General features: G+C 45.2%; 1 protein-coding gene across 12 annotated transcripts in view; it reads left to right on the top strand.

Moving 5' to 3' along the window:
• Positions 1 to 24,114, top strand: part of SPTBN1 (spectrin beta, non-erythrocytic 1) — a 189,013-nt gene that overhangs the window by 129,883 nt on the left and 35,016 nt on the right. For all 12 annotated transcript variants that reach the window (XR_011426075.1, XR_011426076.1, XR_011426077.1 and 9 more), the window contains 14 exons: positions 2,167 to 2,340; positions 6,264 to 6,355; positions 7,609 to 7,689; positions 8,078 to 8,193; positions 11,449 to 11,561; positions 12,348 to 12,535; positions 13,570 to 13,687; positions 14,706 to 14,864; positions 15,535 to 15,837; positions 17,934 to 18,087; positions 18,775 to 19,645; positions 19,735 to 19,872; positions 20,687 to 21,443; positions 22,247 to 22,449. Coding sequence is in view for 8 of the 12 variants with exons in the window: in XM_023619102.2 (XP_023474870.2) it covers positions 2,167 to 2,340; positions 6,264 to 6,355; positions 7,609 to 7,689; positions 8,078 to 8,193; positions 11,449 to 11,561; positions 12,348 to 12,535; positions 13,570 to 13,687; positions 14,706 to 14,864; positions 15,535 to 15,837; positions 17,934 to 18,087; positions 18,775 to 19,645; positions 19,735 to 19,872; positions 20,687 to 21,443; positions 22,247 to 22,449 (3,467 nt within the window). In the remaining 4 variants the exon portion in view is untranslated. The remainder of the gene's footprint in view (positions 1 to 2,166; positions 2,341 to 6,263; positions 6,356 to 7,608; positions 7,690 to 8,077; positions 8,194 to 11,448; positions 11,562 to 12,347; positions 12,536 to 13,569; positions 13,688 to 14,705; positions 14,865 to 15,534; positions 15,838 to 17,933; positions 18,088 to 18,774; positions 19,646 to 19,734; positions 19,873 to 20,686; positions 21,444 to 22,246; positions 22,450 to 24,114) is intronic.

Genomic DNA, 24,114 nt, shown 5'->3' with positions numbered 1-24,114 from the left:
TTCTGGGAATGGTCACTTTGTCAGCTATGAGAACTGAGTCCTGATCCGGAGTAGATCAGGAGAACTGAAAGTGTACATCTGAGAACCAGACGCAGAGTTCTGTGACTTCTTACTCGAGGGGCAGTAGTAGGTGTACCTCCTTTGTCAGGGACACCACTGGTTCTACACGCATCTCTCTATCTGAGGGGAGGAGCAGAATGAGGTGCAGTGAGGTGGCCAACCCGAGGGGGCTGTCTGGTGTACTTTTGAAGGAGAGAGGACCAATGTCGGCCTCAAACCACGTCTATGGACTCAGTCACAGAATTTTATACTGAGCCCACCTGTTAATATTTTATGTCTAACCTCTTACCTCGTTAGATTGTTTGATTTTGATGTAATGTTATTATTTGACATAACATAACAAATCCTAACATTACCTACATGCCTGAAATAAGTTAATTGTGAAGTTTCTGAAGAGAAAATGCCTTTAGGAGGTGGAGTGAAGGAACGCTGTCCTAATAGTGTGAAAACCTTGACTTACGTGAGACGTTTCTTTTTCCATTGCTATTATTTGAAAATAGAATCTGCCACTTGGGCTAAGGCCTCTGCTTGTAAGCTTGTTTCCTCAGGGTCAAAGCACATTCTTCTGTGTTCGCTAATCCTTTTTGTAGGAGAAGAGAAAGTCAAGAAACAAATAGTATAATCTGATTCTGGACAGACTTTAAATGGCCGCCGATTGCCCAAGTTATCTTCACTTCAGATGTTTTCCATCTAGTAAATAACTGAGGGTCTCAACTACAGAGGGGAAAGTGGGAAACAGGCGAGACATTACCAGAGGACCAGCTACCACCCTTACTTGGGTGTGCCTAGGCGGCTGTCTTTTCCCTGCGCACCGGCTCACATGGCACCCACCGTGCCCAGCCCCTGCTCAGGCGTTCAGTTCACTATGTGCTGACCTTGTGCTCTGAACTGAACCAGAGGCCACCGAGAATATAGCAGAAGTGTTAAGCATCATCCCTGCTTTCAAGAAGCCACTAGTCTCGTTGGAAGTAATAAGAGCAATACATAAAACAACAGCAAAAATAAGAGATTATGATTAGTTCCTGAACTCTGTGGTCCAGACCATAAATGTGTTGAGTTTGGGGGAAAGGGGGACCTGTGAGGACTGGAATGGCTGGAAATGTCCCTAGAAGGAAAGGTGTGCCTTGACCTGAGCCGTGAAAGGTGGGTGGGTATGCTGAGATGGCCAAGGAGACTCTGGGGAGGTAGGACGGCTGCCACCAAGTCAGCCTAGCCCACTCCATTCTTCTGGCCAGCAGGGTGTGAACACCCAGTGGTGTCTTCATGAAATGGTGAGGTCATCCTGAAGTGCAGCCTCTGTTAGAGAGGGAATGATGGGAAATAGGGGGAGACGGGTGGGAAGGATGGACCTGGTGGTGGAGAGCATGAGCTTGCGCATGACACACTAGATAATAGAGATCCATTGAAAATTTTGTGTGTGTACATATATTATTTATTTATTTGCCTATCTTTTGATTTTTTTATTTAAAATGTTTACCTTCCAAGGGCCTTTTTTGGATTTTGATATACTGGGTAAAAGTAAGAAATGTTCAGGATACTAAAATTAGACTATTACCATATTTTTTTCCTTTATTCTGAGTAAAATCACACCTTTTTACTCAAATGTGCCCCCATCACCCTCACAAAACCACTGCTTGGTGGTGGGTCCCCTTTTATCATTTTGAGCCAGCCTTAGGAACCGACCCAAACCAGCAGATGGCAAACCTATTTTTATGTTTGAAGTAGTCAGGAAATCCTCAGAGGTGTTTTGGCATGTATCTGCAAAAAATTGTATTGATGGCAGCAGTAGCTCTGAAATTCTTTATGAAAATTGAATTTCTTTTTCTCTAAACTTTCAGCTTCTGTGCTCATTTGTAAATTATGCGGCTTCCGTGATTAAACAAACCTCTAAAGAGTGATCGGTTACCATCTCTTAAGTAAACTTTTCTCAGGTTGTTAGATAAATGCTGTCCTTGGACTGAATGAGCACACAGGTTTTCAAATGTTTTGGTTTGAGTAGGAGAGTGCTGCACGAACGGGCATGTGTAAACTCTCTAGGCAGTAGCTCTGAGCCTGCATCTGCCCTGTTGGATGATCTATTTCCACCTTCTGCTCACTCATTTTTAGCCTAAACCCACCAAGGGACGAATGCGCATCCACTGTCTGGAGAATGTGGACAAGGCCCTTCAGTTCCTGAAAGAGCAGAGAGTCCATCTTGAGAACATGGGGTCACATGACATCGTGGATGGGAACCACCGGCTGACCCTTGGGCTCATCTGGACCATCATCCTGCGCTTCCAGGTAAAGGACTTGGCCTGGGGATTAGGCCTTCCTCCCAGGTATGAGCATCTTTGTGAAACTGGCTTCCTCATTCTGGAGGGAACAGGAAGAAGACCAGGTTGAATGGATCTCAGAGTCAGGTGTGTGGAGTGGTGTATCACATCCAGCTGCCGTGTAGGCACGTGGCAGTGACCGCATCCTCCTGCAATTTTGCTAGCCCCTGAAAGTCTTGGCTCCCCTGTCAGATGAGGGGGTTTCTGGGCTGCATTCCTGCCCACCACTTAACTGCTACCTACTCTAAATGCCTGGTCTCTGCCGCTCGGCTTTCAGGAACCAAGGTAAAAGGATGTGGTTGATGCTAGTTTACTACCACAAGACCGTCTGAACGTCACCAGATGGTGGCACCTATTGTAGAATATTTTTAGGAGAAACTGTTTAGTATCATGACACGTATTTGGGTTCCGTTTTCACCTTCTCCACATTGTCCTTTGGATGTGAAGAAGCAGTTTTTAGAGGGAAAATGCAAAAGCTTTATGCTTGTTTGAGTTGATGATTTTATGGTTTGTTACACTCGAGGCGGGGGTTCTACATATAGAAGCACCCTAAGCTGGAAAGAACTCTTAAGGTCATTTTGTCCGGTTCCCTCACTCTGTGAGGAAAGGGAGGCACCTTGCCCAGGATCACACAGCCAGTCATGCTGCAGTGCATGCCTCTGACTCCTTAGGAGAGAGGCTCAGCATTTCATGACTGTGAAGTACCTCCAACCTGCTTACTTTCTCCAGGCGCGTGCTTGGTGTTCATGCATTTCAATTAAAATTTGAAAGGCAGGAAACACTTCTTAATATAACATCACATTACTCTGCAAACACATGACCCAACAGTTCCATCTTCTTCGTGGCTGTGTTCTCTGTGCCTTTCCTTCCTGTTCTGCCTTTTTGATAAAGTCTGATTTTTCTGGGTAAGTAAGGATCTCACCAAAAAGGGGCAAAAACAGAAGTCAAATTATAGCTCTCTGATTTCTTATTAAAACTCTGAAATCAGCCTATAACATCCTTCACCTTCTTGCTTCCCCTGGGATTGGGCTTAAGTTTACAGCATTCTGGGTGGGGGTGTGTGTGTGGGGGTGTGTGTGTGTGTGTGTGTGAGTGGGTGGAAATGGGAGGGAGCTAAAACAGAGCCATACCAAGAAACGGCTCCCTGAATGGGGGATTCTCAAGCCTGGTGACCCATCTGACCCCATCTGACTCCTTTGGGAAAGCTTTTTTTACTAATTCAGATTTCCTGGTCCCAGCCCCAGTGATTCAGATTAAGTAAGTGTGAGGAAGGGAACCACTGTTGGAGATGACATCATTAGTAGAGTTAATTACAACAATCAAGGACTTTATTTTGCAAAGAGAACGCTTATGTAGGTTTCTGTCGTTTAGTTCCAGAATGATTTGAAACTGGAGTGAATACCATTCAATCACTAATTATTGCTGTTGGGTCTTAGGCCAGCAGGGGTGAAATTAGCAGTACACTCTTTGCCTTACCTCAATTTTGTAGAGTAAAAAAAGCTCTATTTCTACTGCTTTGGGCCTGTAGTAATTAGAGCGTGGAAGGGCGTCCTGATTGTGGCCTCTCTTGACAGCGGGTCAATGCCCGTGTCGGTGAGCTGGCACAGACAGTCCTTTCCAGGATTCTCGGCTGGATTGAGTCCTTGACTAATTAGCTTCCTGCCAGCTTGCCTTTTTCTGTACTTGAACCTTAAGTAAATACTGCTATGTACTTTCACCCTTTCCTTTAAGGCAAGAAATGAAGGCTGCTGATGTCACTGTATGGCCTGTAGTGTTGGTGTCTTACATGACCCAGCTTCCTCCAGCAGCTTTATTAATACATCACCCATTCCACAAATGTGTATTGATTCCACATTAGCCAAGGCCTAGCTCACATTCTGCCTCCTGTGTGAGGCTTCCCCATGTATCTACAAAGATCTTTCTTTCTCTCCAGCTCCTGGATATACAGCCTTGTCTTATGTTGCCAGAATGTGTGTGTGTGTGTGTGTGTATGTCCGTGTGTGTCCGTCCCCAGAGCTCCCAGGATGTGGCCTGCCCTGTATGTGTGTAGCAGGTATCCATTAAATACTGATGATGACACAGGTTTTATGCTGCTCTCCCTTTAGAAGAGAGTAAAAGACGGTGTCAGAAACTGGAATGAAAGTCTTTGAGTTTGCCTCATCTACATAGGGAGTTGTCTTCATTTCAGAAGGGTAGACTTTGTTTCTAGAGGAACAAGTCTGGAAACAGATTCCCCTCATGCAGACGCTTAAGAAAACTGACAGAGGTTAATGTGTAATGTTCCACCTGCCTTTTCGGGTGAGTCAGTCTGACCCCATGAATGAGGGTTAGTCTTTCACATTTACTTTCTGCACATGAGCTAATGAGCCTAGTAATAGAATTTGGAGTTTATGCAAACTCAAACTTCACATACTTACCATAGTTAAAAATGGCGACTTTTTTTATAAGTGTAATTATTTCAACTTCTAGGTGTTTTTCCTAGTTAAAAATTTCTGACTTTTTAATCTTATATATATATATTTTATCCTATTCCTATCTCTTTTTCAAAAAGAATCCTTTGGTGTGTTTCCAGACTAAATGGAAAGACCTTTGACATGGGCCGGGGCAAGGAAGCTTGGAATGGTTTGAGCTGAAAAATGATGGATGACCTCCTAGGCCAACACCATTTACCCCCAACCCCTATCCCACGTTTTATTATTATAGGCAAGAAACCAAAGAAAAAAGGGTATTTAGAGCATTTGTCTAACATCACGTAACTGGTAGGCAGCACCTAATCCAAAGAGCTAACATTTGTGGGTCCTTACTGTGAGCTCAGCACTTCATGTTCTTTGTTCATTGAAGTACACAGCAGCGCTGTGAGATAGCCGCTGTGATGGTGTCCATTCCTCAGATGGGAAGCTGAGGAATTTGCCTAAGGACTACAGTAGGTGGTGGAGCCTGGATTTGGATTCAGACTCAAGTAGACTGACTTTGGTGCCAATAGACCAGGCTCTGTGTGTAATGTTGAAAGTATGCTGCCTGTGAGTGGCTTATGATTGCAGACTCGCATTCTGTTGGAGTTGCTATAACAGAATGCTAAAACAGCCACAGACTGGGTAACTTATGAACAATAGAAATTTATTTCTCACGGTTCTAGAGGCTGTAAGTCTGAGATCAAGGTGCCAGTATGGTCAGGCTTGCAGATTTCTTGTTGTATCCTCATTTGGTGGAAGGTGCTAGGGATTTCTCTGGAGCCTCTTTTATAAGGCACTACTCCCATTCATGAGGGTTCCACCCTCATGACCTAATCATCTCCCTAAGGCTCCACCTACTAATGCCATCACCTTTGGGGATTAGGATTTCAACATAAGAATTTGGAGGGGATACAAACATTCAGACCAGAGCACAGATCATGGAAGCGCAGCATTTAAGTGCACACTTTCTGAGAGTTTGGGTCAGCTTTCAGGCGGTGGTGCATATGCTGTCCTCATCTATGAAGAACACACCATGGTGTGAATAATGTTTGGTTATGAAAAACTGAACTTCCTGTTTTTCTGGGGTCTAATGAGGTTCAAGATGTAACATGTGAAGCACCGTGCTAGCTTATAGTTGGAAAGATGGGCTATCTTAGGGGTAGAAGTGACCCCTAATAAGTGCTGGGAAGTCATACAGGTAACTTGTTTTCACTGCCATCTCATCTCTGTGCAAAGTGGAAAACCTAGTTCATTGGGGTTTCTATGAGGTGAACCCTGGCTTTAGAAAGCACTTTTCATTGATGCTAAGAGTAGATGGTTTGCAGGGCTGGGCTTTGATCTAGAGTTTACTCTTTATATATATGCAGACCTGTTATTCTATGGCTGTTGTTAGGCAGCTGACCCATCTATTTGTCTAATATTTCTTTATAAATCTTAGATCCAAGATATCAGCGTGGAAACTGAAGACAATAAAGAGAAGAAATCTGCCAAGGATGCATTGCTGTTGTGGTGCCAGATGAAGACAGCTGGGTGAGTGTGAACTCAGAGAGGATCAGGGGCCACTTCTCCCAGGACTGAGTTCCCCTGTAGTCATCACTCACAAGGTGTTGACAAGTATCTCTTCCGCTGCCTCCACTGAGAAGTTGTGTTAACTCATAAGCAGTTGATAGGCTGACATTTCAGCTAACTCTCACAACGAAGAGATCTGATTTATGTTCTGGACCTGTCATCTCCACAATTGGTTTCTCCCTCTTTATTAATGAAGCTCCAGAGAGCAGTGGATCTTGAATCTTAAAACCCTGAAACCATGTTTAGGAATCACATCCATGATGCTTAAAAAACAGTTGTGGGTTTTCTCCTCCCTTTAAGTTTTGCTGCTTTGGGGAGCTTCATGCAGTAAACTCAAGAGTAATCTTGATACATTGTCTGTCTCAGTTTTCCTTCCTTTTATTCTTTCTTTGAAATTTTAGTAAAGATATTTTTTAGAGAACTGCATCTTTTTTGTTGCTCGCTGAAATTGTCGCAGCGCATGGGTACTTAGGGAGAACCGGTGTTGTACCAGGTTAATTAGAGAGTTACTGTGGGAGCTACCTGGAGGACGGATAGAACAGTAATGGACATGACGAGTCAGTGATAAATATGGGAACCACAAGAGCACATGGCTCTAATGAGGGGATCAGGTTATGAATGAACCTTTAATCAAACACAGATCCAAAGTTGTTAATAATCAATATGGTGTCAGCTTGTTGATTTAGGGGTAAGTGTCAAACACAGAGCAGTTTTTCAGGGAGGTACTTAATTTAGAAAACTATATCCAATTTAGTGATATAAGGAGGAAAGAAAGCTGAGTGTCACATGTGGGTACTCCAGGCTGCTTCCTCTCTTAAAGTAATGTTTGAATTCAGATCTCAGTGACTACAGGGTCCTGCTGTCTTTCTTGGTAGTAGAAAGCAGGTGGAGGCAAAGAGGCCTCAGTGGTGTCTAGGTTGTGGTTGCTTTTTCCCCACTAGGTTGTGGTGTTTCTAATTTAGGACACACTGCCCATCTTTTGTCAGATTGAATTACCAAGAAAGAAAAGCCATGTGGTTGTATATTTTATTTTTATCTTACAACAAGCTCAAGTTGATGCAATATTTGCTCTGACTTGATTGTCCTTATTGTTATTCACTGCCTCAGTGTTTTACAGAGCTTACAAACTTTTTTTTAAAACACTGCATTTAGCAAAAGAATATACCTTGATTTGGTAATGCTGTTGCTTTTCTCTTGTGCTTTGTCTTTGGCAGGTACCCCAACGTCAACATTCACAATTTCACCACCAGCTGGAGGGACGGCATGGCCTTCAATGCACTGATACACAAACACCGGTAAGTCCTGAGAGATCAGGCTCACAGTTTTGGGATAGAATGTTGACATCCTTCTGTCACAGATCTGGGTGACTCGTGATCTCATATCCGTTGCCTTAGATGTTGCAGCATGGTGGAACTTCCTGCATTCCACGTGAGGAAAGTGTGAGAGAATATGTAAATTCTCCCAAACAAAACAAACAAGTGCACCCAGTATCTTCAGTTCTCTGATAAACTTTGAAGTGTTTATTCAAAAATCAGATTTCATTGTTTGATGATTAAATGATCATAGAGTTTTACTTCAGTAAGCGGTGATTTTAATGCTTGTGGAGTAATAATCATGTCTCGTTGGTCATATGATTTGTTTTCAAGCCATGGTTTTTGTTCTGTCCACCATTGTTCTACATAGGCCTGACCTGATAGATTTTGACAAACTAAAGAAATCCAATGCACACTACAATCTGCAGAATGCATTTAACCTGGCAGAGCAACACCTTGGCCTCACTAAACTGTTGGACCCTGAAGGTAAGGACTTGAGGGATAAAGGGTGGGACCTTTAGCATAGAGGGGTTAATATAAAAGTCTTTTTATTGGGTTATTTTATATATACAGTGTGCTCTGGGAATTGTCAGAGGAAGAGGAGCTTAATTTTGGTGTGGGAATTACTTGAGGATTTGCGCAAAGGATTGCATTTGAAAAGGCCTTGAAAAATGAGTATGATTTAAACACGTTCTGAAGGAAAGGGCGTGCTAGGCAGAGGGACTTAATTGTATGAGCAAAGGTGCAGAACCAGGAATGAGGAAGGCATGGTTGGGGACTAAAGGGTCATTGGGAGTGGTGTTTAGAGTAATAATAGGAAACACCACTGGAAGGGTGGATGGGGGGCCCAACAGGTTAAAATTTTTAGAGGTTATTGAGCAGGCAGTGGGGAGTCATTGAAAGTTCCCAGCACCTGTACTCAAGGAAGAGAGACTGGCACAGGGTCTCAGTGACTGCTTGTTGACTGACATTCATCCCAAGGTGGCAAGCAGTGTGGTGTGGAATGGGTGGAGACTGGGGACAGGGGCCTTGTTAGAAGGCTGTGCAGTGTTTGCTTGTCAGCAAGTAAGATTTCAAACAAGGAACGTGCTTCAGGAAAGTGAACGTGTGGCTGGAAGAAGGAATATCCCTCAGAGGCCCTTCTTAGGGCTGGCTGCTTGGAGGCCAGCACCCCATTCTCTACATGGAACTGATCTCTCTCTGCTCTCTGGGTTGCACAGGCCCCCAAAGACTGGCTGCAGGTGACATGGAGCTGACGTGTGTGGGACAGTCCCACAGCTGTAGCTCCCTTGCTTAACAAAATTCTAATTTTAGTCTTCATTTCAGCAGGAGCTATCATAGGCACTTTAATTTTGAGAGGCATTTAAAATATAAGAGGATTTGTTTGTAATGCTGGAGCTTTTTAGATCCTTTCAGCTGTGAGCAGATATTAGAGAAAGAAAACTGTGTGAGTGGAAGTTTAAAGTTCTTATAAATATGGAACAGGAAGTTTTAACTCCTCAAGGGCAGATGGAGGTCGTGTGGCTGCCAAGCAGGCTCCTTGCTATTTTCCAATACATCAGATTCACTGATAGGTTCACTGCAGGAAGCTGAGATAAAATTATCTTTGTGCTAACCCATTAAATGATTTCTTAATATAAACAGAAAACTGAAATTCCCTGGGCTGTGATAAATCTGCATACTTAACCCCTACCTCACTGTGAGAAGGCATCCTTCTCAGCCTGAGCTGTTTCCGCTTTGATAAAGAACCGTTTTTCTTTTTCTATCACTATGACAAATGTTTTAAATAGCTTGCTCATTAGTTAATCTTTCTAGTCACTACCCAGTATGAAAAGGGGGTTGCTGTTCCTCACATCACAAGACAAGGAGCTAAAAAAGGCAGTGATGTCACTTATCCTGTGGGTTTGATCTTGACTGTTAGTTGTTGTCCAGTGTCCCAGAGAGCATCGGTTAAAATACACTTGTAGACAAGTTAAAAAACAAGAGTTTTTGCCTGCTCACACCTTCCTGGTTATATCGACATTTTGTGCTTATTAAATGGCATACAAGACCGGCGTTTTTTTCTGGCCTCCCTCCAATTCTTTCTCCTTGGGGCACACTTCCGTGGGACTGAACAGACGCAAGAGTTGGCCCCAGAGGCCCTGGAGTGAGAACGGTAGCTCTGGTTCTAACCCTCACTGCCACTGGCTGCCTCAGTGACACTGGGCAGGGAGCTTTCCAGCCCTGTGCCCTAGTGTTCTCATCCTTAAAATAAGAGAAATAGTCTGACTCACACAGGGCTGCCAAGAGGATAGAAGGGAAGATACCTGTATGAATGCATATTGAAAAACAGCCTGATCAATTAAGAGCCTTCCTGTGTGTGCTTTTCTCCATCTGTCCCGAGTGGAGTATTTCACTGAATATTGTCAAACCTTGAGGACTTCTTCACTCATTTGTTCCCTCCCTCAGTAAATATTTATTGACCGCCCACTTTGTGCAAGACAAGATACTAGGAATTTGGGTGGTGGAGTGGCACAGGGCTTACCAGGATTCCTACCCTCAGGGACTTGGTCTTGTAAGGCAAATAAAATGTGCATAAATAATTATAGTACCTGGCAGAAAGTGGGCTGTGTGTCAGTATAAACAAAGTCCTTAAGGGAACAAAAGGGAGTGACAAAATTCTAGCTGTAGGGATCAGAACAGCTGTGTTGGAGTGGTAACTTTTCAGCTGGGCCTTGAAGGATTGGAAGAAAGTGATGGAGTGGGGAAGGCCATTTCAGGCAAAGGGAAGTCGTGAGGAAAGAGAAGGACTGTTGGGAATTGTAGGGCGTGTATGGAGAATGGAGAAAAGTGTGGTTCAGATAGATAGTGTCTAAGAAGTAATAGGCTATAGAGTTAGAATTGTCTAGAACTGTGCTTGGCAGTTAGAAGAAGCCTGATGAATATTTAGTGGATGGATGGAAAGACGGGAAGGAAAGTTATGACAAACTCTAGAGGACTAAGGGGCTTACACTTTTATTTTTCAGACTGCAGGGCACTTTTCAGTAGTTTTGAACTGGAGAAAGTATGTTCACGACTGTGCTTCTGGAAGATCAACTAGGTGCAGTGTATGAATGAATTGGGCAGTAGGGAGACCAAGTGAGGAACCCATTGCTTCTGGTCTGGTTATGTGACCATGAGAGTCTGAACCATAAGTAACAATACAGATTCCATAAATAGAATCAGCCAGACTCAGACTTGGCGACTAACTGGACGTGGGTAGCAAGGAGATAAAAATGTCAAAAGACTGAATGACTGGAAAAAATTTTGGTGCCATTGGTAGAATTAAGGACCCAGTACACACAAACCCAGTTTGGGGGTGGGAGTGGGCAGGGAGATGAACATGGTCTGTCCGGGTAGTAGCCACATTGCTAAAAATTCCACCCAAATTCTTACTGTGCTCTTCATTTCTCTGTAGTAGTTGTGCATATATTTTGTCTTCTTGGTGGCCAGGGATCCTCTGGAGAAAAGGGTCATGTCTCTTGGAACTTTTATGTCCTTATTCCAATAGTAGAAGGTATTCATGAATATTCATATAATAAGTCAGTGAGATCCTCATTAGCCTTATAATTAATGCACTGATGACAGGACTCTCAAGTAGGAAAAATGCAGACACTGGCCTGTTCAGTGTGGAACAGTTGAACAGTTGTTCTGGGTTGTTCCTGCTGCCTGGGTGGCAGCACTGTGAGCAGAGTGCTGAACGACATCTTCTCTGGGTTACAGATATCAGTGTGGACCACCCTGATGAGAAGTCCATTATCACTTACGTGGTGACTTATTACCACTACTTCTCTAAGATGAAGGCCTTGGCTGTTGAAGGGAAACGAATTGGAAAGGTGAGCTCACACCAATTTTACAGGTTGTGAGACATAATTAAGTTTCGTGTCTCAATGTACTGCCGCTGAGCACCTTGTTCTCCCACGCACCCATAAATTTAGCCAGTAACAGTTTGTGGTGAACTCTCCAAATGACAGGGAAGTAGGCAGAAGCCTCTTCATCCCAAGGACAGGAGGTAGGAGTGGTGGCTAAAATATTTAGGAAGGGATTTGAGGAGAATCTCGGACCTGGAAACATCCCTCCCCTCAACCTTACTAGAAAATTGGGTATTGAAAGTCTGATTGAGTTGGCTGATGTCATGGGCGTGAAATCCTACTTAGCACAGTTGAAAGGCCTCAGTAGTATGCTTTTTAATTCTCATTTGGCTGATGTTCACTTGCCGTATATTTCAGAACACCCACACCAGACGACACTGTCTTCTCAATGCACTGGAATGGAAAATTCATGGTCATTCATGGGACAGGACCAAGCAAAGTAGAGCCCTTTTTGTTTCTCTAGGAATTTTGGAGCTTAGGCAGTAGGAGTCATTAAACCTTTTGCCTGGGAGTTGAGAGATTACAGGACCAATTACAGTTGAGTTAAAGCTGTCATTGCTCACAAATAATAGCCATAGTCTGAGTGCCTATTCACAAATGGTTCTTCGAGTTTAATATGCTCGTGCCAAAGTAGCATAGAACCATTTCAAAGCCAGTCATTAAATGTGCACGTCCTCAGGTAGGGTTGCAATCAGGTGTTTCTTACATAGTGATACAATTTACGTTTCCACTTTTCTAACTTGTTTACAGGTGCTTGACAATGCTATTGAAACAGAAAAAATGATTGAAAAGTATGAATCACTTGCCTCTGACCTTTTGGAGTGGATTGAACAAACCATCATCATTTTGAACAATCGCAAATTTGCCAATTCACTGGTTGGGGTTCAACAACAGCTTCAGGCATTCAACACTTACCGCACTGTGGAGAAACCGCCCAAGTAAGACAGAGTGGAGCGCGCGGCTATTATTATGGGAAGAGAGATCACTGCAGCCCAGACCCCCATTTTCTGACGTGCATGATCCCATCTCTTAATGAGTGCCTCTCACCAGTGGTCTGCTCTGCTCCTTTCCACCTGCTCCTGTGTGGCTGAGATTTATTAAAAGTCATGCCCTGTGTGAACCCTCTCCAGGAGATTGTGCCACTGATGCACGTGATACTTGAGGATCCTAAGAAGTGGTGCAGGTCCCCAGTCCCTTATCTTGTGTCTGTGTTTCAGAATTCCCTATTTTTTGGATTTTAAAAGTGTAGAGTGTGTGTAGGTTGTATTATTATAAGACTCCAGGTGAGGCTAAGGCAGTAACCCATAATCAGGCCCACTAATATATCCAGCAGAACGTATAAATACTCACATTATGTTGGATAAAATCAGACAGTAAATAGTTTCGTATCAGTTCAGATCAGGTTTTGCTGCCCAGAAAAGCTTGATTTTTTTCGCATCTTTTTAACACTCCTAATTGTTGAATAAGGATTGTGGACCTTATCTCTTACAGTAGTGCAAAAGTCATTCCTCCTTTTTCTGAAACTCAACTCAGTTGTGAGTTCCTTGCTAAGGTCTCTGAAAGCCATTGAAAGTTATATTAGGTAGTCATTGAATAATTCTTGTTGAATGCATTCAGCTGTGCTCTCAGAAGGACGTCAGTCCATCATCCAGGACTTAAGGTCTAAACTTCGAATGAGGTGGTTAATAAAGGGTGGTGTCATGTGCCCCAAATATAAATCTCAGTAACAACAACCAACCAACCACAAAAAAATTCCACAGTTGGGCACATTTTGAGGTCTGTAAAACCCAAAAACTAACCCACTGTGGTTACTCTAACATGCGTTTCACATAAATCAGACCAGAGATAAATGGCTTTTAAAATTGCGTGGCTCAGTGAAATGTTTTTTCTCTCCAGAAGCAAATGAATTTTTCCTCTTGAAGGAAAAAGAATACAATAAATAATGTTTATGGCTGTTTTTTCCTGTGCTTAGATTTACTGAGAAGGGGAACTTGGAAGTGCTGCTTTTCACTATTCAGAGCAAGATGAGGGCCAACAATCAGAAGGTGTACATGCCCCGGGAGGGGAAGCTCATCTCCGATATTAACAAGGTAAAACCGAGCTGTCTGGTCCTGTTTGGGCCCTGGCCCCCTGGAGGCTTCAGGTTTTATCCCTGGGTCTCGATTGCTAAGAGGGCAGGAGACTGAAAGGATCCACCCCTGCCTGCTGAACTGATAAGTGACAGCTGTTGCTCAAGTATTGCAGGGGGTCAAGTGAATACTTGTGGTTGGCTAGTCTGTGGGAGTCTGGGAGGCCAGGGGGGCAGTGGGGAACGGGGAGATGTTAGATTTTTATCAAGCAAGCCTTGGTTCATCCTACTTACCTTGTTACGTCTGTCCAAGGCAGTTGACTCAAACGTCTTTAAATTGCAGAAAGGAGAACTTGAAACCTTATTTCATGTATCTGGAATCTCTAGAGATTGGGGCTTAGGATTTTGGCTCCTTCCATCATCTGGCAAACGATTTCCATTATCATGCCTGTTATGTCTGCAATTATAGAATTTCACAGTGGGCATTATTTCCAAGTAGAAATTTGAAAAATCTAGAACTGTGGTCAGTTGTACACATTTAGATTCGTTTAAGTGGAATTTTTTTTCAATATGAAGATGCATTTCATAGAAATGAATTTAGTGTGGACAATCCGAGGATTTTGAAAGAAATACTCAGATATGTGAATTAAAAATAAGTGGCTTAGGGTAGGGTGAAAGAGATTCATGATATGATTTCCTTCTGAGAAAAAGCATTTATCTTTTTTATATGATCAGAACTGTTGAAGATAATTTGTTTCCTTTCAGTTAAAGTAAGAGATTTATAACTTAGTCATATCGCGCCCTGTCTGCACTGTTTTGTTTTCCAAATATAACACAAGATCTTTAGATCTAGAGGGGGAGAGTGTTCCCACGGGGCTCAGCTGAGCGAAAATGTGTTTTTTCTTAAGGCCTAAGAGTCAGGGTGAGAATGAGATTTCCCATTTAAGTTCTGGGGTCTTTTTGAGAAATATTAACTGCTGACTGTAGCCAAGGACGGTCCCTTGAACATTGCACAAAACTCTTCTTTTTCACTTCCGTAGGCCTGGGAAAGACTGGAAAAAGCAGAGCACGAGAGAGAACTGGCCCTGCGGAATGAGCTCATAAGACAGGAGAAACTGGAACAGCTCGCCCGCAGATTCGATCGCAAGGCAGCTATGAGAGAGACTTGGCTGAGCGAAAACCAGCGTCTGGTGTCTCAGGTTCTGCTCTAGACATTGTTCTAGAAACTACTCTTGGGGGAATCTAGAATGTAGACTATGCCCAAGGACCATAGGACAGCTGCTTTCCAACATCCAGTGTTCTGAAGTAACTGTCAAGTCATCTTGCCCACTTCCCATGAAGAGGATGTTTATAGTTTCTAATATACTTTCTCTTCTATTTATCTAACTTCATAGATTTGGAAGTAGTTCAAGCACAGCTTGGTTCACACACAGTCACTGGCTCTAAACATTTTCATTTATAAAATTTTTTAAAAGTTCTCTCTTTCCTTCAGTCTTTGACTGAGTAATCCTTTGAGGCAGTTAGACTGGTCATGAAATAAATACAGGTGGCTTTCTTTTCTACTTCTTGGCTTAACATAAATCTATTACCTGCTCCGGTCTCATAAATCGGGTGCTGGATGTAAGCTGGATGCCTCTGTAAAGTGAGAAGTTGCCGATTTGCTTTGGGGAGGGCATCTGAGCTCAAGCACGGAACTTGAAGGGTCCTAGGGAAGGCAGCACCCAGCAGAGGGGCTCGGCTCAGGGGTTGGTGTTTGGCTTCAAGACCACCAAAGATTAAGGTGTGCTCATGATTCCAGCTCTGTTCTCTGTTTGTTCCAGTCGGATGGCTTTTTTATTTTGTGTTTCTTTCCATTCCATTTCTCTCTAGGACAACTTTGGATTTGACCTTCCCGCAGTCGAGGCCGCCACGAAAAAGCACGAGGCCATTGAGACAGATATTGCCGCATACGAGGAACGTGTGCAGGCCGTGGTAGCCGTGGCCAGGGAGCTTGAGGCGGAGAACTACCATGACATCAAGCGCATCACTGCGAGGAAAGACAATGTCATCCGGCTCTGGGAATACCTACTGGAACTGCTCAGGGCCCGGAGGCAGCGTCTCGAGATGAACCTGGGGCTGCAGAAGATATTCCAGGAAATGCTCTATATTATGGACTGGATGGACGAAATGAAGGTAAACTTGACTGAAATTTGGCCAGAGCTGATCCAGTGAGGCCTGTCTTTTCTGGGATCGACCCACTAATCCCCCAGCATCAGTTGTGCCCCTTGTCCAACTGCCCACACTGTACAGCCAGAGAAGGACCACATCACCCATGGGAGATGGTTAGCTTACAAATTAAAGGAGAAATGAAGTACAAAAAAAGTTGTAACGAAGACCAGTTCTGTAGCTAGAGATCTGTGACTGTGATTCAGATCTAATTTAGATATATTCCACCATAAGGAATAAAATTGTGGTTTTCTGTTTTTAAAATTCTTTGGGGTTGAACTAGCTTTCCATCTCTTTGATCCGTGTGTGAGTGGCTCTGGTTTGGGGAGGGAATCCATCCAGGCAGGTGGTATGGGCAGGTGGGAGAGTAGTAAGCAGTGTGGATAGTGGATAGGGTGCAGCTCAGGAACCAGGCAGCCAGAGTTCACATTGTGAGTGCTGGAGCTTCCTGATCTCCTTGAACCTCTTTTCCTTGTCTTTTAAGTGGAGATCATAACCGTCTCCCTCGTGTGGTTATAGCAAGGATTAAATGTGGTAATGTGTGTACAGATCTTAGGGCGGGGCTGGTTGCAAATGGCTGCCGGTGCTGGTTTGTGCTTCCCCTTCCACTGTTGACAACCCTCAGCATAGAGTTCTACACTTTACCCCACCCAGAAGGAGGCCTGCCACTGTGCCGTGGCCTCGTCCCCATTCTTGTCCTCTGATGCAGGCCATGGAGAGCTCCTCCATGTCAAGCAGTTCCCCGGCTGGAAGGCGTTTAACCTCGTAGCCAGAATAGAGCAGGGCAATTTTCAGATAGTACCGTGAAGCCTCCATTATCTCAGCACATTGTGTTCGCAAGCTTGACCTTATGCAAGGGATTTCCTTCCCGGGATGTAAGGCCTCGTCTTTTGCTCACCTCTTAGTGTTCCTGGCAGAGGGGCAAGGTGACCTGATACCATCAGTTTTCCCTCTTATTGTCCCGTATTTACTATGTTCTCAGGTATGGCCTGTCTTGACCTCTTAAAATAGAAACGTTCATAAAATCTAGCAGAGAGATGCTTTTCATTTTGTAAATTATGATGCACATTAAAATTCAGATTGGGCCAGAGACTTCTTTGGAAGGAGTGAAGTTGAAGATTCCATCTGGAGAGGATGTGGGATGAGGCCCCCAAATTGGACTGATGGAAGAAGCAAAAGAAAACATTAGTGGGTTCAGACTTACACCAGAGTAGTTGCTCAGGGCCTGCTGAGCGTGACAGCCACCTGACCCTGTCCTTATTTGATTAAAGGTGTGGTTTGTAGCTGGATTGTCTCTGGTTGATTGTGGAAGTATCGTGGAGGCATACCTATAAACTTAGGAAAGCATCCATTTAAAGGGTCAGCAACTTCTAGGAGATTTCTTTAAACTCTGAAGTGAAACAACTCTGTTACCTTTGTTGGCTTCTCGACTAGTTGTTGCTGTGGCAGTTTCTTCTTGGAGCTGCAGTTTACGTTTCATATTGATTCTCCCTCCTCCCTGCCTCCCTCCCTCCCTTTTTTTTCTTTTTTCTTTTTTCTTGTTTTTGGGGGGGAAGATTAGCCCTGAGCTAACATCTGCTGCCAGTCCTCCTCTTTTTGCTGAGGAAGACCAGCCCTGAGCTAACATCCGTGCCCATCTTCCTCTACTTTACATGTGGGATGCCTGCCACAGCATGGCGTGACAAGCGGTGCCATGTCTGCACCCGGGATCTGAACCGGCGAACCCTGGGTTGCCGAGAATCGGAACGTGCGCGCTTAACTTGCTGAGCCACCAGGCCGGCCCCCCTCCCTTTTTTTTCTATTCTGTACTTTTTAGTGTAGATTTGACTTGCTTATTCCAAGGTAGATCCTTAGTGTGTTATGTCTCTTCTGATTCAGGCTTTCAGGTTTGTTTTGTTCTGCTCTAGTTTGCTCATTATCAGCTTCCCATAAAGATAGGGGGAGGATGGCTGGCTGGGGGAGAGTGCAGCTTGGTTGCTGGCTCTCAGCTTGTCCAAAGATGATGAGACCCTGTGGTCAACGTTGTATTCACTGGTGTCCTTTCTGTTGCCTCTTGTGCACAGGTGCTATTACTGTCTCAAGACTATGGCAAACACTTACTTGGCGTGGAAGACCTGTTACAGAAGCACGCCCTGGTGGAAGCAGACATTGGCATCCAGGCGGAGCGGGTGAGAGGGGTCAATGCCTCCGCCCAGAAGTTTGCAACAGACGGGGAAGGTAAGGATGGACTGTTTCAGATATTACCTCCTAGTCACCAGAGGTCTTTCTATAGAAGTAGTTAAGTTGCATGTGGCAGTGGGGCTTTCGAAGTTACTGTGTCGTTGTGGGTTTGTCTGCTGCCGTGTCATGCATACGTGACCTGTAGTGGGATGGCTTTCTGAGCATTTTAACCCTGTCTTGCTTTTCTGAAATGGAAAATACTTTTCATTGTCTTTTCCTGAAATACTCAAGTGCTGCTTGGTTTTGAGTGACTTGATGTTTGGCAGTGAACCTTTGCCAGACCACACTCGATGCCAGCAACCTAGTGTGGCAGCTCAAGCATCATGCTCATGATTGTACATCTCTTTGTTTAAAGGATGTTTGGAAGGATTTGGTTTTGTTTCTTATATTTTAGAAACAAATGGAACTGTCTTCTTTCTTACGATGTATGTAATTTTTTCATTCATAAGTGACCTAAGAAAAAAAACACTTGGGGCAAAAAAATAAGACTTCTTATTGCCCCTCCCTGCTCTTCCAGTCAAGGTCCTAGAAGGTGCTCCCTTGCCTCATAACATGGCCCTGCACTTAGAATTGAACTGGTAATCTAGTAGTAAGAGCATGGGCTGTAGCTTACTGCCTGCAAATGAGCGAGAACCTATGCTAAACTCTGTCGCACACCCACATTCCCTCCTTGGTGTTAAACAGGTTACAAGCCCTGTGACCCCCAGGTGATCCGAGACCGCGTGGCCCACATGGAGTTCTGTTATCAAGAGCTTTGCCAGCTGGCGGCTGAGCGCCGGGCCCGTCTGGAAGAGTCCCGTCGTCTCTGGAAGTTCTTCTGGGAGATGGCAGAAGAGGAAGGCTGGATACGGGAGAAGGAGAAGATCCTGTCCTCCGACGACTACGGGAAAGACCTCACCAGCGTCATGCGCCTGCTCAGCAAGCACCGGGCTTTCGAGGATGAGATGAGTGGCCGCAGCAGCCACTTTGAGCAGGCCATCAAAGAAGGTGAAGACATGATCACGGAGGAGCACTTCGGGTCGGAGAAGATCCGAGAGAGGATCATTTACATCCGGGAGCAGTGGGCCAACCTGGAGCAGCTCTCGGCCATTCGGAAGAAACGCCTGGAGGAGGCCTCGCTGCTCCACCAGTTCCAGGCAGATGCTGATGACATTGATGCTTGGATGCTGGACATCCTCAAGATCGTCTCCAGCAATGATGTGGGCCACGACGAGTACTCCACACAGTCTCTGGTCAAGAAACACAAGGATGTGGCAGAGGAGATCGCCAACTACAGGCCTACCATTGACACGCTGCATGAGCAAGCCAGCGCCCTCCCCCAGGAGCATGCGGAGTCTCCGGATGTGAGGGGCAGGCTGTCGGGCATTGAGGAGCGGTACAAGGAGGTGGCAGAGCTGACGCGGCTGAGGAAGCAAGCGCTGCAGGATACCCTGGCCCTGTACAAGATGTTCAGTGAGGCTGATGCCTGTGAGCTCTGGATCGATGAGAAGGAGCAGTGGCTCAACAACATGCAGATCCCAGAGAAGCTGGAGGACCTGGAGGTCATCCAGCACAGGTCAGTGGGGGTGCTGCTGGGGATGCCCGCCCACCCCTTATTACCACTTAGGACCAAGGACATGACTACCCTGTTAATTGCCTTTTTAGATTTGAGAGCCTAGAACCAGAAATGAACAACCAGGCGTCCCGAGTCGCAGTGGTGAACCAGATTGCACGACAGCTGATGCATAGCGGCCACCCGAGTGAGAAGGAAATCAAAGCCCAACAGGACAAACTCAACACAAGGTGAGTGTGAGCCACTGGTGTCCAGCTTCCTGTGTGCGTGGCCGGGGAGGGTGAGGTTGACCGCTTGCTGAACCTTGCGATCAGGAATTTCCTGCACAGGGTCACTGGCATTGTGGTGCTGATGTCATGGCATTGGCATCTGCTTTGGGACATACCCTATTATTGCAAGAAGTGTCTTTTGCGGCAACATCATTAAGGACAGCCCAACACCTGCCCCTTCCCACATCAGAAGTTAAGGCCTTGGTGACACCTGTGCATGATGTGGTGGATCATCAAGTTGGCACTTGTGCTGTCCCTTCTAAGATGATTTCTGGAACAGGACTTAGCATGTTTGAGACAAAATTGGCCAACCAAAGTCCTGATTATCAAGGTAGACCTTTGTCCAGGTCTTATCTTTCTGTTGAATAAACATCTTTGAATAGGCTGTGGTGGCGGGGTAGCCTCGGTTCTGAAGGTTACTGTCAAGTTGGTTTTGGAAAATGTTCATTAGGTGCACTTCAGAGTTGAGTAAAATGTGTATGGCAGTCATGAATTAATGACTCTTTAGGGGACAGATGCGTTGTCGCTGCTCATGTTGGAGCTCTTTAACTCTTCATGTCAGGCTTTTTCCAGATTATGTTGTGTCCTTGAGCTGTTTCGATGGTATTTGGTGTCTGTATACTAGGTGAGATGATTTTCCAGAAAGTATACAGTCAAAGCAAAGATGGAGAGAAAAAAAATTGCAGCTTTGACCATGACTGTTAGTTTCATCATCCAGCCATGAGCTTTCAGCCTCTCTTTCACACCGCTTTCTCCCCCGCCCCTGTACTCACAGGTGGAGTCAGTTCAGAGAACTGGTCGACAGGAAGAAGGACGCTCTTCTCTCTGCCCTGAGCATACAGAACTACCACCTTGAGTGCAATGAGACCAAATCCTGGATTCGGGAGAAGACCAAGGTTATCGAATCCACCCAGGATCTGGGCAATGACCTGGCTGGCGTCATGGCCCTGCAGCGCAAGCTGACTGGCATGGAACGGGACTTGGTGGCCATTGAGGCAAAACTGAGCGACCTTCAGAAGGAGGCGGAGAAGCTCGAGTCCGAGCACCCGGACCAGGCTCAGGCCATCCTGTCTCGGCTGGCTGAGATCAGTGACGTGTGGGAGGAGATGAAGACCACCCTGAAAAACCGCGAGGCCTCCCTGGGAGAGGCCAGCAAGCTGCAGCAGTTCCTGCGGGACCTGGACGACTTCCAGTCCTGGCTCTCCAGGACCCAGACGGCCATCGCCTCAGAAGACATGCCCAACACCCTGACCGAGGCGGAGAAGCTTCTCACGCAGCACGAGAACATCAAAAACGAGATCGACAACTACGAGGAGGACTACCAGAAGATGAGGGACATGGGCGAGATGGTCACGCAGGGACAGACTGACGCCCAGTACATGTTTCTGCGGCAGCGGCTGCAGGCCTTGGACACCGGATGGAACGAGCTCCACAAAATGTGGGAGAACAGGCAGAATCTCCTCTCCCAGTCCCACGCCTACCAGCAGTTCCTCAGGGACACGAAGCAGGCCGAAGCCTTTCTTAACAACCAGGTAATGTTCATCCTTGCCTTCGCTTCCTTCCTGTCAGAGCAGGCTCTGGCTGCGTATTGGAACATTTTGGCTAGGACTGCTGGTTTAAACCACACGTGTGATGTAAATGAAGTAAATGACCTCTGAGGCATTGAAACCCATCACAGTGTAGGGGACAGGAATTGAGGATTTCCACAGGAGCTGTCTTGCCTTGCAAAATGCAGATTTGTTTCAACCACTGTTGAGGACCTCTTCTTCCATAGTGTCTCATTAAATTGGCAGTGTTCTGTGAGGTAGTTGATTCCGTTTAAAAGGTACAATGAGGATTTTTTTTTTTTTGGTCACTGAATGCTTCTGTCTTCCTTGCTCTAGAAGAGTCAGGGACTTCACGTGATGACACAGTGCAGAGATTAGAGAGAAAAACAGCTGAGGATGGTCGGCAGCATCAGGGTTGTTACTCTTTCTTAAAAGAGAGAGCTTGAAGGATATGTTGCTACTGCCTTCGTGGACCCATGAGAGGACCCTTGTGGCTGGTGCACAAAGCTTTGCTTGCTCTCCTCACTCACTTTGGGAAAAAATTTAGTGCATTTAACCAGTTAAGGAAATTTAATCACTTATGGTGTTCCACTGGGTTTTTTTCCTACCAACTTTCTGTTTTATCTGACTCAATAGATAATTTCATTTAAGTGTAATGAAGCAAGCATTATGAAGTATATTGCATGGAAATGTAAGACAAAGGAAGGAGTGCTTTCATTATTCTGAAAGTGAGTCATATTTCATGAAGTCTCATCCTGCTGTGATTTTTTTTTTATTTCTTAAATAAGGAGTATGTTTTGGCCCATACTGAAATGCCCACCACCTTGGAAGGAGCTGAAGCAGCTATTAAAAAACAAGAGGACTTCATGACCACCATGGACGCCAACGAGGAAAAGATCAACGCTGTTGTGGAGACTGGCCGGCGGCTCGTGAGCGATGGGAACATCAACTCAGATCGCATCCAGGAGAAGGTGGACTCTATTGATGACAGGTATGGTGTTCTGAGGTTCCTAAGGGACTCTCAAGCATCTGAATCATTGACCAAAAGTCCTTGGGACTGGATAGAAATTTCCTAGTGGCTGGGATATGTGCACAGAGCAAAATTTAATTATCTATCACAGAAAGTCAACAGCAGTAGCTGCCTTAAAATATGGTTCTTGTTGTCAGACATGTACAAGTGTCCACAAAAGAAAAGAAACCCTGAGAAGCCAGACAAATCCTTAACCAAAGACTTACCAGAGCTGTAATGCTGAGTAGCATTCAGGTATAAGCCATGCCCTTCGAGAGGTGATGCATAGCATGTCACCCAACAACACACAGCATGTCACCCAATGCGACCCTGAGAGCCAGACACTTCCTCAGCCAAGCCCGCATCCCCTTTATCCACACGAGCCTCCTCTGAAGCCTTTCAGGAGGGGGTGGGGAGGGAGGGCAGGGTTTGCTTGTGCTGAATACCTAGCAGGGCCACAAAGGAACATTATCAGGCCTTTTTTAGAAAATTCCCTTGGATGATGCTGTAATAGGATCTTTTTCATCATGAGAGAAAAGGACCTTTTCGTCTTCTGCCAAGGTATCTCCAAGATTGGATGCTCTTGTTTTATTTTTATTTACTTTTTTATTTGCAGTTCAGAAAGGTTTTTCTTGCTGACTGAAGGCTAGTGTGCTCTGTTTCGCTCTCAGCTCCAATTCTCACCCTGCCTTGGTTATTGCTGAAGTGGGAGGTCAGGGCAGACCAAGGTTTGCAGGCACCTGCACGGGCTGGTTCTGGGCCAGCCTCTTCCATCCTGGTCTAGCCCATCTGGGTCAGTCACAAGCTTCTGTTCCATCCGATCTTCTCAGGTCCCAGTTTGGGCTGGATTTGAGGCCTCATTGTGAGACTGATGTCATCGAGAAACAAGCTCTTCCTCAAGGCTTCTTCTCCTCTGACCTTCAAGTGCAGTGAAAGGGAAGAACTTCTTGCTGAGAGCGTTTCCTTGTAGACCATATCTGAGAGGATCCCCTGAGACCCTAGGCCAGATTAACTTTTTATGATATGGGGTGGAAAGGGGAATTACTCTTTCCTCGTAAAGATTGAGCTCCTGGCTTTAACATCTCCAGTCTGTGTTTTGGTCTGATTCAGAGCCTAAACCACATGTTGTCAGGGTGGTACTGTGGAATTGGGTATAACATATGTTAATTATAATTTTGTATCTGTTGCTTTTAACACAGCTACCCAAAAAAAAAAAGTCCCTCTGCCAAACCCTTCTTAAATGAGTATGAGAAACAAGGATTGGACAGTGCATTCTTAGCTTAGAGAAAAAGAATTTCCTTTTTTCCTGATGCTAAATCTCTCATTATTTTGTAAACATGGGAGGCCGTGTTCCTCCGTGTTAGGTGCACAGCTGGTTTCCTGAAGGCGGGCTTGGTCGTTTGGGATACGTACATTCAGGCAGGCACACAGCTACCTTGCAGCTTCCTTGGTGTGTTTGTATGTCCCCGGTGCTGTAGCTGCGAGGGGTTCTTGGGAGCAGGTGATGTTGTCAAGACCAGAGACTCCTGGATATGAGAGAACATTTTGGCAGCCCTGCGTTATGGCTTAACCTTCTTTTTGCCCTTGACTGAGAGCCTGGGCTTGTGGGGTTCCAAAGCCTCCTTAGGATTTCTGTTTTTAAAAAGA

The sequence above is a fragment of the Equus caballus genome, chromosome 15, assembly GCF_041296265.1.
Source record: "Equus caballus isolate H_3958 breed thoroughbred chromosome 15, TB-T2T, whole genome shotgun sequence".
NCBI lineage: Eukaryota > Metazoa > Chordata > Mammalia > Perissodactyla > Equidae > Equus > Equus caballus.
Note: the sequence above shows the minus strand (reverse complement) of the source record. Positions and strands in the feature narration are given on the sequence as shown.